Source organism: Mesocricetus auratus, unplaced genomic scaffold (genome assembly GCF_017639785.1).
Source record: "Mesocricetus auratus isolate SY011 unplaced genomic scaffold, BCM_Maur_2.0 Super-Scaffold_4256, whole genome shotgun sequence".
In the NCBI taxonomy this organism is placed as follows: domain Eukaryota; kingdom Metazoa; phylum Chordata; class Mammalia; order Rodentia; family Cricetidae; genus Mesocricetus; species Mesocricetus auratus.
The window spans coordinates 55,297,139-55,311,329 of record NW_024429182.1 but is presented as its reverse complement, the minus strand read 5'-3'; the positions used below and the strand labels follow the sequence as shown (position 1 = coordinate 55,311,329).

At 53.3% G+C, this 14,191-nt stretch overlaps 1 protein-coding gene across 1 annotated transcript in view; it reads right to left on the bottom strand.

Moving 5' to 3' along the window:
* Ano1 (anoctamin 1) overlaps positions 1–1,494 on the bottom strand; it is a 164,182-nt gene extending 162,688 nt beyond the window's left edge. Inside the window, exon 1 of the mRNA XM_021227304.2 lies at positions 1,359–1,494. Within this exon, the coding sequence (XP_021082963.1) occupies positions 1,359–1,410 (52 nt within the window). The 5' untranslated portion in view covers positions 1,411–1,494. The remainder of the gene's footprint in view (positions 1–1,358) is intronic.
* Positions 1,495–14,191: the final 12,697 nt, after the last annotated feature.

The following is a 14,191-nucleotide window of genomic DNA, read 5'->3' as shown; positions in this document are numbered from 1 at the left end:
CCGTATGGATCTCGTGGGAAGAAATTCTGCCTCGGATTTTAACCTCCACCTCTCTGAAAGGCCCTGCTGCCACCCTTTAGGGTCTAAATGACTGACCCACAAATTTTATTCTACCACAGACAGCCCTGTCCTGGCTTCTGCCTTACTCAGCTCAAAGACTGTAGGCAGGGTTCTGCACTTTCCAGAATTCCCAGAAGGAAGCCAGGGAGTGCCCCAGAACCTCCCACCTGGGAACTCCCAGCAAACAACAGTCCTGTTGCCCAATTCAACACCCAGTGTGGCTGCTTGAGGCCACAATGGAAAAAGCGGCCCTCACACAAGTCAAGGGCCTCAAGAAGGGGTGCCCGTGGGGTGACTTCAGATTGTGTAGTGGCTGTGTCATTGTTCAATGTGAGTTCCGCCACCCCCATGTGGACTCGCTGACACTAGAAGACCAGCAATGACCTAACTTCTCCGAGGCCAGACTTTATTTTGGGACTGACAACACTCCTACTTATCCAGCAATCATTGGTCAAGGGTGGGCCTGGGAGCCGGACACCAGCCAGGCAGTAGTGGAACACTATCAAGGTACCAGCAGGACAAGAGTTGAGTGTGGTGGCTGACTTCCCAGAAGACAGAAGTGGGAGCATTGGCTCTGAGGTCCATGCCATCCTACAGAAGGACCCTAGAATCCAAAGAAGAACAGAAAGGCACAGATCTCACAGGAGCTTAGCAGCAGGCAGGGCTGTGGTCAGTCCACGGCTACACAGCAGAGGACAGGCCTCCATTTCTGAGTTCTGGTTTCCCTGATCGCATCTCCCCACAGGAACCTCAGGACAGAGACAGCAGGGCCGCTCAAGCCTGCTCACCTGCTGTGTGTCTCCAGACCAGTGACTTAACTGCTCAGAGCCTCAGCTTTACTCCTAGGTAAAGTCGAGTCATCAGTTTTAGAGGCTGGTGAACCCTATTCCAGGGACCACTGGATGGTTTATTCTCCCCCTTCTGTAGCCTTGGCTTCCCATGGTGGGCACCGTTTGAGCTCGTGTCTCTTGAGTTGCCAAGGCACAGAGAGGTGGAGCATGTGTCTGGTTGGCTCAGCTGCTACACAAAGGAGACCAGCTCTCAAGGGCAGAGGCTGGGGAGGAGGCTAAAAATGTCCCGTACTGCTTGAGGTGGGCTTGCAACTGAGAGCAAAGCACCTGCAGCCTGCACAGCCACTTGGAAGAGGAGAATCTCCGTGAGGACACCCCAGGAGCCTCTTGAGAGGCGGCTGCCTATGCACAGCCATGCTTGAGCCCACTGGACCCACTGGCACCTGGCCTGCCCTGTCCCAGACGGCGTAGGTCCTCCCTCATGCCCCTGAGAAGCCCCATCCTTACTAGTCAGCAGAGGCTTCCACACTGGCTCCTCCATCTTGCTCGCCTCCTCCATCGGACTGCCTTCCACGGGCCAGCCTCAGGTAGCTCCTGCTCCCTGAAGCAGGTCTGCTGTCAGGACCACGGGAGGAGCTGTGCGACACCTCTGCAGCTCAGACAGGTGAGGGAGGCCACACCCAGAGCAAGAAGGGTTTACAAAATGACTCAGCAGCTCCTTGTCAAGTATCCCAGGGTAGTTAATCATTACCAGGGAGACAGCCCTCCAAGGTGGGCACAGAACCACCCCAAGGTGAAGACAGACCCCCAATCATAGAGATGGACCCTCAAGGTGGGCCTCCTGTCCCGGAACAAGCCCCTCTGGCTCTCACAGGTGACATAAGTCTAGGTCAGGTGCTGGCATTGAGGGTCAGCACCCAGGGCCCCTCACCCTGAAGTGCTGAGTCAGTAGAAGCCATTGCCCTCTTAGGTACCCCTCCCCCTGCCCATGCTCATTAGCCCTCCCCAAGTGCCTCCTCAATTCCCTACACTCTTCAGGTCACTCAGCCTTGAATACATGGTTTTTCACAGACCAGGCTGGTGAGGCCCAGAGGGGACCCCAGTCACATGGTTCTGAAGAAGTGAAGGGAAGTATGACACAGGGGGGCTCAGTGAAGGCTCGGGACAGAGACGATGATACTTCTACTTCTACTTGTTCATTCATTCATTCATTCATTCATTCATGCATTCATGATTTGCGCATTCACTCTGTCATTTGTTCTCACATTGATTTTTATACATTCATTCGCTCCTTCATTCACTTAGTCATTTTTTTTCTACTTTCATATAGTCACACATTCACTCATTTCCATGCATTCAGCTATGATATTCCTGAAGCACCAGAGACTCTAGGAGATCCAGGTCACACAGGAGAAGGTAGGGATTCCGGGAGGGGGGGGGGACGGGGGTTGTGGACAGGTGAAATTTCTTTCTGGAAGGTTCTACAGTGCTATTCTGGGCCCAGTTCCCAGGTGGCCTTCTGCAGAGCAGTGCAGTGCAATGATACAAATACAACTGACATTTGCTGAGCACCTACTGTATGCGGGTCCCACACTCAGGCACTGGCCCTCCCAGCCACACATCCTTGTGGTGGGTCTCCGTGGCTGCAGCCAGCTCTTTGAGGCTTTGTTTGATGTTCAGAGCCCCTGATGGCTTTAAACTTCAACACTAGTCTTATTGTTAATACCAAACTTCAGCTGGGCCCTCTGGTGAATCTCACATTGTCAGGGAGGAGGGACTTGGGTTTGTCTCCCAGGGAGAAAACAGCTGGTGGTAAATCCTGGGGTGGGGCAAAGGTACTACCAAAGAGTGTATGTAGCCACTGGCCTAGGGAGACAAACCACATCCCAGCTGAACTTCAGTGCTGCCTCTGATCTTGATGTCTAGGTTGGCTCCCCCAGCTCTATTAGTGTAAATCTGATAAGTGACAAGTTGCCATTTCTGGGAGGCCCCGACCTGGCTTTGAGCAGAGTTGTTGGCTGTGGGCTGCAGACAGCATGCTCTGGGATCCCTGTGGTGCCCCGCGTGCCCGGCTCACACGCTGTAAACACTGAAATGAAATATTGCCTTATTTGGTCATAGAGCCCAGTCATCACCGAGAGGCCGCTCTGCTTTGGACTCTGTGAGAAAGGATGGATTCCACCCCCTCTTTGGCTGGGGTGGTGGGTGGGAAGGCGCTGCCTCGGGGTCCTGCCCAGCTGCAGAGCTCCATGCATGGGAAGTCAGGCTGTGTGGACAAGCCGTGTACAGGTTCATGCTGGCGGCTCAGGTGTGCCCTGAGAGAAAGCCAGGTGCTGGAGGGAGTGGGGGGTGGCAATGTCCCCAAAGCGCAAGTCCCCAAGAACACCTGACAAAAGCAACTCTAGGGAGGGAGGCCTTATTTGGTTCATGGTATGAGGACACGGTCCATCATGGCAAGCAAGGCATGGCGGCAGGAGCGTGAGGCAGCTGGTCGCACTGCGGCCACAGTCAGGGAGAGACAGATGAACACCGGTGCTCAGCTCACTTCCTCCTTTTCCTTTAGTCTGGGCCACGTGGGTGCGGTCCACATTCGGGGTGGGTCCTCCCTCTTCATAGACAGGCCCAAAGGTGTCCATGGTGATCCTAGGTCCCAACAGGTTGACAGCAGGCTTCTGTGAGGGGCCGTGTGCTGGGCCTGGGGACAGCGGGCTATGTTTTCCCCCTCTCGGCTGGATGCCAGGAGCCCCAGAAGCCCTTAAGAAAGAAGCATCCCCTGATGGTCATCCACCAGAAAAGCCCTATTGATGATTCCCTCCTCAAAGCAGCTGGGGGCTGCCCTAAGCTCCCCACCCTGGTGCTCCTTCTGGGGGTGACCTGGTACCTGAGTCACAAGAAAGGACCAGGAAGCCTGAGGGCCGTGACTCACAAGCAGAACGCACCTCAGGGAACCACAGGGCACAAACAGTGGAATGGCTGAATCTGCAGCCCTATACCCGCACTGTAGAACAGCTGTGCCTCACATCTGTTTTTTCTGGGCCTTGGTTGGCTTGTTGAGAAACTGCCCTGCCCTTGAAAGGTTGTCGAGAGCAGTGGTACCCGGCACGTGGGAGTCACTGTTGGTAAGAATGAATAAACCACAAAGTGGAAAACTGTTATGTTGGGCTTCCCTCCGGCTGGGATAGGGCTGTGATGGCAAGAGCGAGAGCTACCATTTGAGCATGCAGACTTCACAACACAAACTGACGTGAGAAGCTGACTTCTGGAACTGGGGTTCACCCAGAATCATCCATGTACCCCAGGCTTTTAGGATGAAAAAAAACCTTCCATTTTATTCAAGACATGAAGTATTCTGAACTAGGAGGAGAGCTACAGAAGTATGTGATGGCCAGGATCCAGCCTCCAGGGTGAGGGACAGGGTCATCGACCCTCTGTGACTGCTGTTCTTGCCTTTGAAACAGGCCCAGCTCCCGTCACTCTCTGCATTCCTCCTCTTACCCCTCCTCTTGAGCATTTGTTGGGTTCATTTTTGTTGCTTAGTGTCTTCCCTGGGCACCCAGCCATCCCCACTGTCCTGTGCTGCCCCTATGCCATGCCCATTGCTGTCCTGTCCCTGCGTTAAGATCTGGCCTCTTCAGACTCCCACGGCTAAGCACTGAGCTGAACTCGAGAAAGCCAGTAACAGAGAGGGAGGACTGATGACCAAAGGGATTAAGACTGGGCTGGTTTAACCCCCAGAAACAGCTGACCTGACAAGGGTTAACTCTTGAATCCCAGGCTGATGCCTGGGAATCCAGCATGGGACTGATCAAGACCCCCTGAATGGGGGTGTCAGTGAGGAGGCCTAGGTAATCTATGGGGTCTTTGGTAGTTGACCAGTATTTATTCCTGGCATACAAATGGACATTGGGTGCCCATCCCACAATGAGAGATGCACTCTCACCCTGGACTCTTGGGGGGAGGTTCTAGGCCCTGCCCTGGATGAAATGACAGACTATGGACACCCCCATGGAAGAACTCACCCTCCCTGGGGAAAGGAGGGGGTATTGGGTGGGTGGTGGGAGGGAGTGGGAGGAGGGGAGGGAAAGGGAAAGGGACGTGAGATTGACATGTGAAGAAACCTTGTTTCTAATTTGAATTTAAATTTAAAAATAAAAGTTTTTAATAAAAAAAAAAGATCTGGCCTCTTACAGAGCCTGGGACCCGGAGGACCTTGGGCACATCTGACTTTGGCTCTTGCCTAGAGTAGTCTGGCCATGCGGCACTGGGGCAGTCCTACTACTGCACAGCCAAGGATGACGTGCTCGCCACCCCAGTGCGCCCAGCCACAGTTGTGGGCTCCCCCAGCTGCACACCAGGCCCGAGGGTGGGGGAAGACGCTGTTTCCCATTCTGCCTAGCTGAGTGTTCCTGGACTCTGCTGTGCTGGAAGAAGGGTTGGACACAGGGGCAGACAGAGTCTCTTCCATGTATATGAAGATGATGGGCTGGTTAATCTATAGCCATTATGAAGAAGCTGAGGGAGGGGTGGAGACATGGTTCAGATGGTGCAGGGCCTTGCCCAGTACACACAAGGCCCCTGGCTCCATCCCATAATGAATGGGAGTCATGGTGGTGTCTTCAATCCCAGAACTGTGGGCAGGAGGATCAAAGGTTCAAACCCATCCTTGGCTACAGAGTCTAAGGCTAGATCCTGTTCAGACAGACAGACAGACAGACAGAAGACAAAGTCACAGGACTGAGGGCTGCTGGTGTCCAGATGTGAGTGCTGGGGGCTCCCTGCCTCCCCTCTGGGTCGTCAGTACTAGATGTACTCCCCTCCCCCATAGATGGATTTATCCTAGGGACCACTGGTCACATTTGGAGACATTCTCTTCTCAAATACAGTCTGTCGCAGGTAGGCATGGGAAGATGATTTGTACTGTATTCAATCTTTATACCAGGGAGCAAGGAAACCCATCCGAGAAAGAAACAAAAATTTCTGCCTCCAGGAGGGGCACAGCCCTACCTTGGCTTTGCTTGAGACAAGATCTCATGTAGCCCAGGCTGGCCTCAACCTGGCTGTGTAACCCCAGACGATCTGATCCCCTGCCTCCTTCTCTGAAGAGCTGGTGTGGCAGGCCTAGCTATTCCAATGGCTCTCTTTAGAAACCTCTAGAAAGTACACTCATTAGGTGGCTTAGTGAGGTGGTGCCATGCCCTCCTCTGATCTGGGACCCGCTCCTTTCTCTAGAAATCCTTGTGATAATAGGAAGAATAGATTTCGGCCCTGCTAAACTTGAACCTGCTTATCGCCTCTCTCTGCTGTTTGAATGGTGGATAGGATGCCTGGGGTATGGCTTGGCTGACCGCCCCCGCAACACTCTTGTTTGAGCCTGGAGATCTGATGACAGCTGAGGCTCAGTAGATTGGCGATTCCCCGAGAATGCACCAGACGCCTTATTTGGGATTGCTGGACTCTGAGCTTGCATAGATGGATTCTGCTCTGCGGGGCAGGGGTAGGGGGTGGCGATGGTGGTGCTCTCAGGAGGCCAACCATGAAACAAGGAGAAAGTGATAGGCCTGGCCTCGCGTTTGGCTCTGTGTGCCAGGAGCCAGGAGACCTCAGAATTGTTTCCCTCCTCTGGGGAAACAAGGAGGTTTCATAGGCCCATGTCTGGCGGAGGGGCTGCTAAAGAGGAGAAAGAGGAGAGGGGAGAAGAAAGGGTTAGGAGAAAAAAGTTCAGGCTGAGCCCCTAAGGACAAGTAGAAAAAGAGTCAACCAAGACTGCCAAAAGCTTGCTCTCACACAGAGGGTCTCACACTGGCTTGGCTCCCTGACCAAGTTCTCTCATGATTTCCCTGTAAGGTTCAGAGGGGTTAAGTAACCTGTCATGGGGCACACAACCTGCAGGCCTGGAGCAGGGCTGCGACCTAGGAGGGAAGCAGCTGGTCCTTCCCTTCCCTGCGTTCCCAGTCTGTCAGGTACCTTTGCTCACGGTAGTCTCTCCAGCACTGTGTGTGTGAGCTGGGCCTCTCAGTGATGCCCTTTTTGCAGAGTATTTAATGATGCAGCCACCATGGGAAACAGCTAGAATTTTCTCAGTAGGTCAGAGTCACCCTACAACCCAGCTGTCCCTCTCATAGGCTTGAATCTGAATGAGCAAGCATCAAGACAAAAGCTTGCATGCAGATGACCTTAGTGGCGGCATCATACCACAGCAAGAGGGGATACAGCCTAGATGTCCATCACTAATGGACAGGTAAAATTGGGTTTATCCACACTGTGAAATACCACTGGGTCAGAGAAATGAACTTATTCAGAAGTAAGCCAGGCCCATGAGATCACATGGTTATGAAACACAGACAGAATGGAAATTGGTGACTGTAAGGCTTGGGAAAGGACTAAGCAGCAATAGCTAAAGAGGAATAGGGCTCTTTTGGGGGTGATAAAAGTGTTTGATGTTTGTCAGATATGGTGGCCCATGCCTTTAATCCCATAGGTAGGCAGAGGCAGGCAGATCTCTGTGTTAGAGTCCAGCTTGGTCTACATAGTAAGACCTTCTCTAAAAAGAAGAGAAAGAAAGAAAGAAAGAAAGAAAGAAAGAAAGAAAGAAAGAAAGAAAGGAAGGAAGGAAGGAAGAAAGAAAGGAAGAAAGAAAGGAAGAAAGAAAGGAAGAAAGGAATAAAGGAAGGAAGAAAAGAAGGAAGGAAGGAAGGAAGGAAGGAAAGAAAAAGGGAAGAAAGAAAAGAGAAAATTTGGGATTCCTAGCACCCACATTGGGCAGCTTACAATCACCAGTAACTCCAGCTCCGGGGGATCTGATGCCCCTTTTGACCTTCACTGGAACCACACTCACATGTGCAACCCTTCACCCCCTATACACATACATAATGAAACATAAAAATTGCCCTTGGGCCCCTGACCAGGAGCTGCTTAGGGGAAGCCTACAGGAGATCAGAAAGAGGGGCCAAACCTGTGTCTATTCTGAACCAGTCAGGTAGTGTCCTGGATTGCATGTGGGAATCCCCACCAGGTTCACCTGAAGCACGGTCTTCCGGAAGGTTCTTGGAAGCACATGGGAAGAGTGAAGGGAGAGTCTTTCAGAGTCCTGAGCTGCTGGGGCTGCAGGCAGCATCTCTGTCCTCAGGCCCCTGCACTATCCCAGCGCTGAGCTTAGGCCACAGCAGGGCCTCGCCCAGCGTGAGCTCCTTCAAGCTGTGGGATATTACTTAGTGTCCTTCCTGTCGCTTGCGATAAATAACATGACCAAGAGCAATTTGGGGAGGAAAGGGTTTATTTGGCTTACCTTTCCTGGCCTACATTCCCCTGACGTAACTCCAGGCAGGAACCTGGAGCAGGAACTAAAGCAGAGCATGGAGGAGTGCTATTTATTGGCTCCCCATGGTTTTCCCAGCTTCTTTCTTATACAGCCCTGGACTGCCTGTCCAGGGGTAACACCACCCACAGTGTGCTGGGCCCTCACCACCAATTATCAATAAAGAAAATGCCCCACAGATTTGCCTACAGGCCAATCTGATGGAGGCAATTCCTCAATTGAGATTCTATCTTCCTGGATGACACCAGTTTACGTCAAATTGACAATCAAAATTAGCCATCACAGATGTTGTCCAGGGACAGCACCAAGAATGGTCAGCATAGTTTAGGTCTGTGGCCTTTCAGATCCTTCCAGGTCAGTCTTGGTGAAATATAGCAAGAAAACCCAAGGGGCTCTGGGCTATGGTGGGCACTGTCTTCATCCTACCTAGTTGTCCCTGGGGTCACCTCTTCCCCCACTATGAGACCCAGACAAGCCGATCTCTCTGTGGCAGCCAGGTACCAGACTTAACCCTGGAAGTCCTGAGTACCAGAGACAGGCCAGAAATGGGCCAGTGACTCAGGCTGGTCCCCTCAGAGGCACACTGTGAATCTGGCTGGAGCCCCCTTGACTACCCCTGAGCTGACAATAGCATCTCTGCCGCTGCTGTGGGCAACTCAGGGGACAACTATCACCAAGCCTGTGGAGGGGTATGTTCCTAAGAAACCAGCTAGTTGAGTCTACCCTGGAACTTCCTGATATGTGACCTACCTTCCATTTCTGCTATGCAACCAGGGGCAGGGAGGACCCCAGGAGTTGGGGAGATGTCAGCTGTGACAACAGGGAAGGTAGACTTGATTTTCTCTGAGGATGGGTGAGGGTAGTCCCATCTCTCTCATGACAAACCCAGAGTCCTGGCCTGCTTGAACACCTCCCCGACCTCCTGTCAGCTCTGTGGCCTTGGATTTGTCCTTGTGCATGCCAGGACACTGCAAGCCTGTGCCATGTCTCTCCTGTCACAGTCCATCAGGAATCAAGATATTCTAGAGACACATATGCCCTCCCCTTCGGCCAGTGGACTATTGAAACAATGGACCCCAAGCATTGGAATTTTCCCAGAGTCTCACACTGGGGAAGGGAAAGGCTGAGGCCTGGTGCCAGCCAGAGGGGAAGCTTGTCTCCCAGGGAGATCTCACAGAGTTCTGAGAACTCGTCAGACCACCTTGCAGGAGAGACTGGAGCTGACAGTGATGGGTCAGTGACGGGCAGGACCACACCTTGACCAGGACTGCGTAGCTACACACACCTGCTGCCCTCTGTTTAAGCCTGGACCTCATATCTGGACCCTGAGGACAGACTTGGAGCCTCTGGACCTCTTTGTCCCTCTTCCCAGTGTGGCCGCACTGAAGGACTCGCCTCTCTGCTTTTCACTGTTACTTGGTGTTTAATTGGCTTTGTTGAGGATGGTGGTTAAGCCTGGTTTGTTGGGGCTGACCCTGACAGCTCCAGGAGCACTTACAACACCTGCTCCCAGCCTTGGTTTCCCCTCTGTAAGGTGAGCCTAACTGGCATACCCTAACCTCTGGGGGATCTGTCACAGCTGGTCCCCTTGGCACCACCCCAGAGCCTGACAGCAGCTGGCTCCCACAGGATGACTTGTTCTGTCACCTGATGACAGCCAGGCCTGCAGCCCTCCTAGTCCTTGGTGGTGATGTAGGTGTTGGAATGCATACTCCACCGTACCCCACCCCCACCCTGCCCCACCTCCAGCAAAAGCCTTTGACTACAGCATACGTGAGGTCCTCAGTATGCAGGTCATCCACCCCCAGGGGGTGGCAGCTGCCGGCACAGGGTCTCTGTGTATGAGCCACATGCTTCTGTGTATACAGCAGATGTGACTTTTGCCTGTTAAAAATGGGGTGTGAAGCAGGCGTGGTGGAGGATGCAGCAGCTGCGGCACTGCCCTGATGGACATACGCTCTGGCGTCACCCCACCTGACCCCATCAGAACGGCCCTCTGATCCTGCAGGGTCCTGTTGGGGAGCAACCAGGGGCAGCCCCTGCATTCCCATCAGAACACCGCCTTTCTTCCAGGCCTCTGCCCCTCCCTCTTTCCTCTCTTCACTCCCGGTCCTCCCCACCTCCTCTCCCTCCCACCTTCCCGGAGATGTGGGCCTGCTACCCTGCTGCTCTTCAGGGACTTGGACAAAGGATGATTGAAATTAAAATAAGAAGTGAGGTCTAGAGACCTTAATGTTAAAAAGAAAAGAGAAAGACAAGGAAGTTGTTAGACTAAATCCCTGTTCCTAATTCTCCCCTGATGGGAAGTCGGCTGCTCATTAACCCTGGAACGTTGTTATACAGTAGTTATGGGACATGAGACACAGAAGGCCCTGAGGACGCGGTGGACCTGCAAGCACCGCGCACAGATGGGGCGCACAGGTGGGGAGCAGCCCTTGCCAGCCGTGCCAGCCTTGCCGTGCTCTAGTGCTCTGCCACACTGCCCCTGCGACCCTGTGCCCCGTGCACATCTGGCACTGGCAAACTCCCCGCAGAGTGCACGGTGGCCAACGGCTGTCATCCTGGGGCGGGACAATCGGCTCATTGTCTACATAGCGAGATTGAGGCCAGCCTGGAGTACCTCAGACCCAAAAGAAAAAGGAAGGAAGGAAGGGAGGGAGGGAGGGAGGGAGGGAGGGAGGGAGGGAGGGAGGAAGGAAGGAATTCAGGGTGTTTTGCCCCAAAAGCACCATTTAGAATGCTGGCGTTCCTGCAAAGCTAAAATTTTAATTTCTTAGATCCAATCAATTAACTTGTAATTCTCTCTCTCTCTCTCTCTCTCTCTCTCTCTCTCTCTCTCTCTCTCTCTCTCCAGGCGCCCATCAGGTTCTCCTCTCTTGACTACCCAACCCCCACAGGGTAAATCCATCACCTCATCAGGAATAGTTCATAAACCCCAGTGCCCACTAGCTACCTCTGCCTTTGGTGTGGAGCTGGGGCTGCACCCTTAGTGTCTGGCACCCTTATGCACCCCACTGCAGGGATCCAGACTATTGTTTTAAAGCCTTTCTGAGTGTTCTCCCTTCATGGTCGGCTGGGTGGGTAGCAGGGCCTCTCCATTGCTGGGCAAAGCTTGGCTGTACTCAGGGATCTTATGTACAGACCTCAGAGCCCATGTGGATAAACAGACCCTCAGAAAGCCCTTGCCTGGAGCCTGCGGATAAAGCTCAACTGGTGGAGTGCTGGGCTATCATGCATGAAGCTCTGTCAGCTTGGGGAGAACTGGAGGGTATGGAGTCGAGGGTGGCTGCTCTTTGTTCCAGGATCACCTGGGGAAACTGAGGACCTGCTACTCAAAAACACAGCCTGAAGTCCCAGCAATATTTCTATGAACTGTAATGCTTGGAGTATCAAATATAGGTTTCTAGGGTATTCTGGCAAGAAGATTACTGATAACTCTCTCTCTTTCTCTCTCTCTCTGTGTGTGTGTCTGTCTGTCTGTCTGTCTTTCTCTCTCAGACAATATAGACAATTGGAAAATATGCAGTCAGTATATGGGTCACCTTTATGCAAACAAGACCAAGGTGCTCCCTCCTCCACATGACAGGAAATCTGCATGATGCATAGCATCTGTGTCCATACTGAGAATAGAATCCATGGACTATGCATCCATCCCTCCCTCCATCCATCCCTCCATCCATATACTCATCCATCTATTCACCCACCCACATACCCATCCATCCACCCATGTATCTGCTTACCCACCCATCTACTTATTCAGCCAGCCATCCGTCTACCCACCTGTCCACTCATCCATCACCGTCTAGTCGCACGTCTATTCATCCACTCATGTATCTATCCATCCATTCACATGCCCACCCATCCACCACACTGACTCAGGTGGGAGAAGGTGCCTGGGCAGGGCAGCCTGGAAGCTACAGGTGGGAGGGGAGACTTCTCCACCTGACCACATCATGTTCCAGAATCCTGAGTGTGCCTCACAGAGCTGGCGTGAAGGCCGGAGTGTTCCCATCTATGGTATAGGAGACAAGTCTTCCAGGCCCCATGCTTTCAGACCAGAGGACACAGGGACTTTGGACCCTGCAAGGGGTCCCTGACTGGTGCTTCTACAAGTTGGTCCTTTGAGAACTTCAGCCTCCCAAACCTTGGAGCATGTCAGCCTACTATGAATGCCTCTGTGTGCTGCCTCAGTTTCTCTCAGTGTGCCAGTCTTCTTCCTAAAGCCCTGCCAGCTTAGTTGGGGTTCTCTTGGCAGGTCCTTCTCTCCCAGATACTATACACTGGAGACACCATGCCAGACATGTTCAGCCAGGGTGAGCAGGCACAGGGATGAGCCTCTATGCTTTATCAGCAGGCATCTGTTCCCAGGGACATGCTTGACCCAAGCGAAGATCTCCAAGGCCATTGTTACCAGGCATCAGTTTCCCAGGGTCAGATTAGATTCCATTCTGCCAGAATGAACCATCATCTTCCAGTCAGTCATGCACAAAGAACGCCATGTCTCCGAGGGCCACTCACCCCTAGCTGAAGCTGGGAGATCTCAGAAGGTCTCATCCCCGGGGCAGCACCTGGTTCCCACCCTTGAGAATGCTCCCTGGGGAACCTCAGGTTAAGGTGTAGAAGCAGAAAGGACTCTCCAGGGCCTGGGACTGAGTCCTAGAGAGGTGCTTCCAACCAGTGTGGGTTGACAGACAGGCCACTCCCAGTCTGCGGGGCTGCAGAGCCATGGCGGGCTCTCTGGGCCCCTCTCCATCAGCCCACGCGTTCTCACGGTTGCTGGCTTCCGGGTGTCCTGGGTCAGTCCCTGTAATAGCCTCCCTCCTGGGGCCTGGTCTGTCCCCTGCAGCTGAGGGGGAGGCGTGGGAAATGCGGGTGGCTAGGCAGCCACAAGGTCTGCGCTGCTGAGCCTGCCTCCTTCAGGTCAGCTTCCCTGGGGCAGGCAGAGGGGTCGCTCCACATCATTATCTGGGTCTGCATGGATCTGCAGAGGTGCCCCGGGACTCCATGTGGCCTAAGCATCCCACAGGCAGAACGCCTGCCTCAGGAGCCTATGTGCACCCACCTTCCACCCTTGGATCCCAGCTTCCATGTTCTCACCCTCCCCAGCCTCAGAACCATCCGACACCTCTGAAGGCTGTCAGCCTGTGCCGTGCCAGTCGGGGGGGGGGGTCACGCCACAGTTGGGTGTAGAAGCCACTAGGATACCAGTGGCTGCAGCTGGACGGTGCCCTCACAGTCACCACAGGCTAGAAGCTGGCCCTCCCTCTGCAGCTGGATAGAGCAACAGGACTTGTCCAGACCGAATCTCCTCTTCCTTTTCCCAGACCCTCTTGCAATCCTGCCTATGGATGGTCCCTGTTGGACCTAGAACGGGGTATATACTCAACATGCTGCCTGCAGCCTTCACTGAACTGAAGTTCAAGAGGAGCCATGAACATCAACCAAAATATCACATAAATACCCAAATGGAACCAGGCGGTGGTGGTGCACACCTTTAATCGCAGCACTCAGGAGGCAGAGGCAGGTAGATCTTTGTGAGTTTGAGGCCAGCCTGGTCTACAAAGAGAATTCCAGGACAGCCAGGGCTACAGAGAAGAATCCTGTCTCAAAAAAAAAAAAACAAATCAAACCAAGCAAAACAACAACAAAACAAACAAAACAAAAACACCCTAAGGAGACATCTGGGTTCAGCCCTAAGGTGTGATACATGGGGGCAAGCTATTCTAGCTGGGGTGCAGACCATCCTCACTCCAGCTCTGGAGGCTGCACACTGGGCAGGAGACTGCCGCTGCCTGCTCTCACTCAGAGCTGTCAATGACTTCCTATAAGGCCACACTGAGGTCAGAGGGAGGTGGACAGGTAGAAGCCGGGGCCTGCTGGGCACACAGGGCACCAGCATAGCCACTTTCTCTTTCCGATTGCAAGGCCTAGCTCCGACTCCAGAGGAAAGCAGCTTGGGCCAGCTTTTGGCCTGTTTCCTAGGTGCCATGGCCCCTTTGATTTGGGGGTGTGTAAAAAATAATCA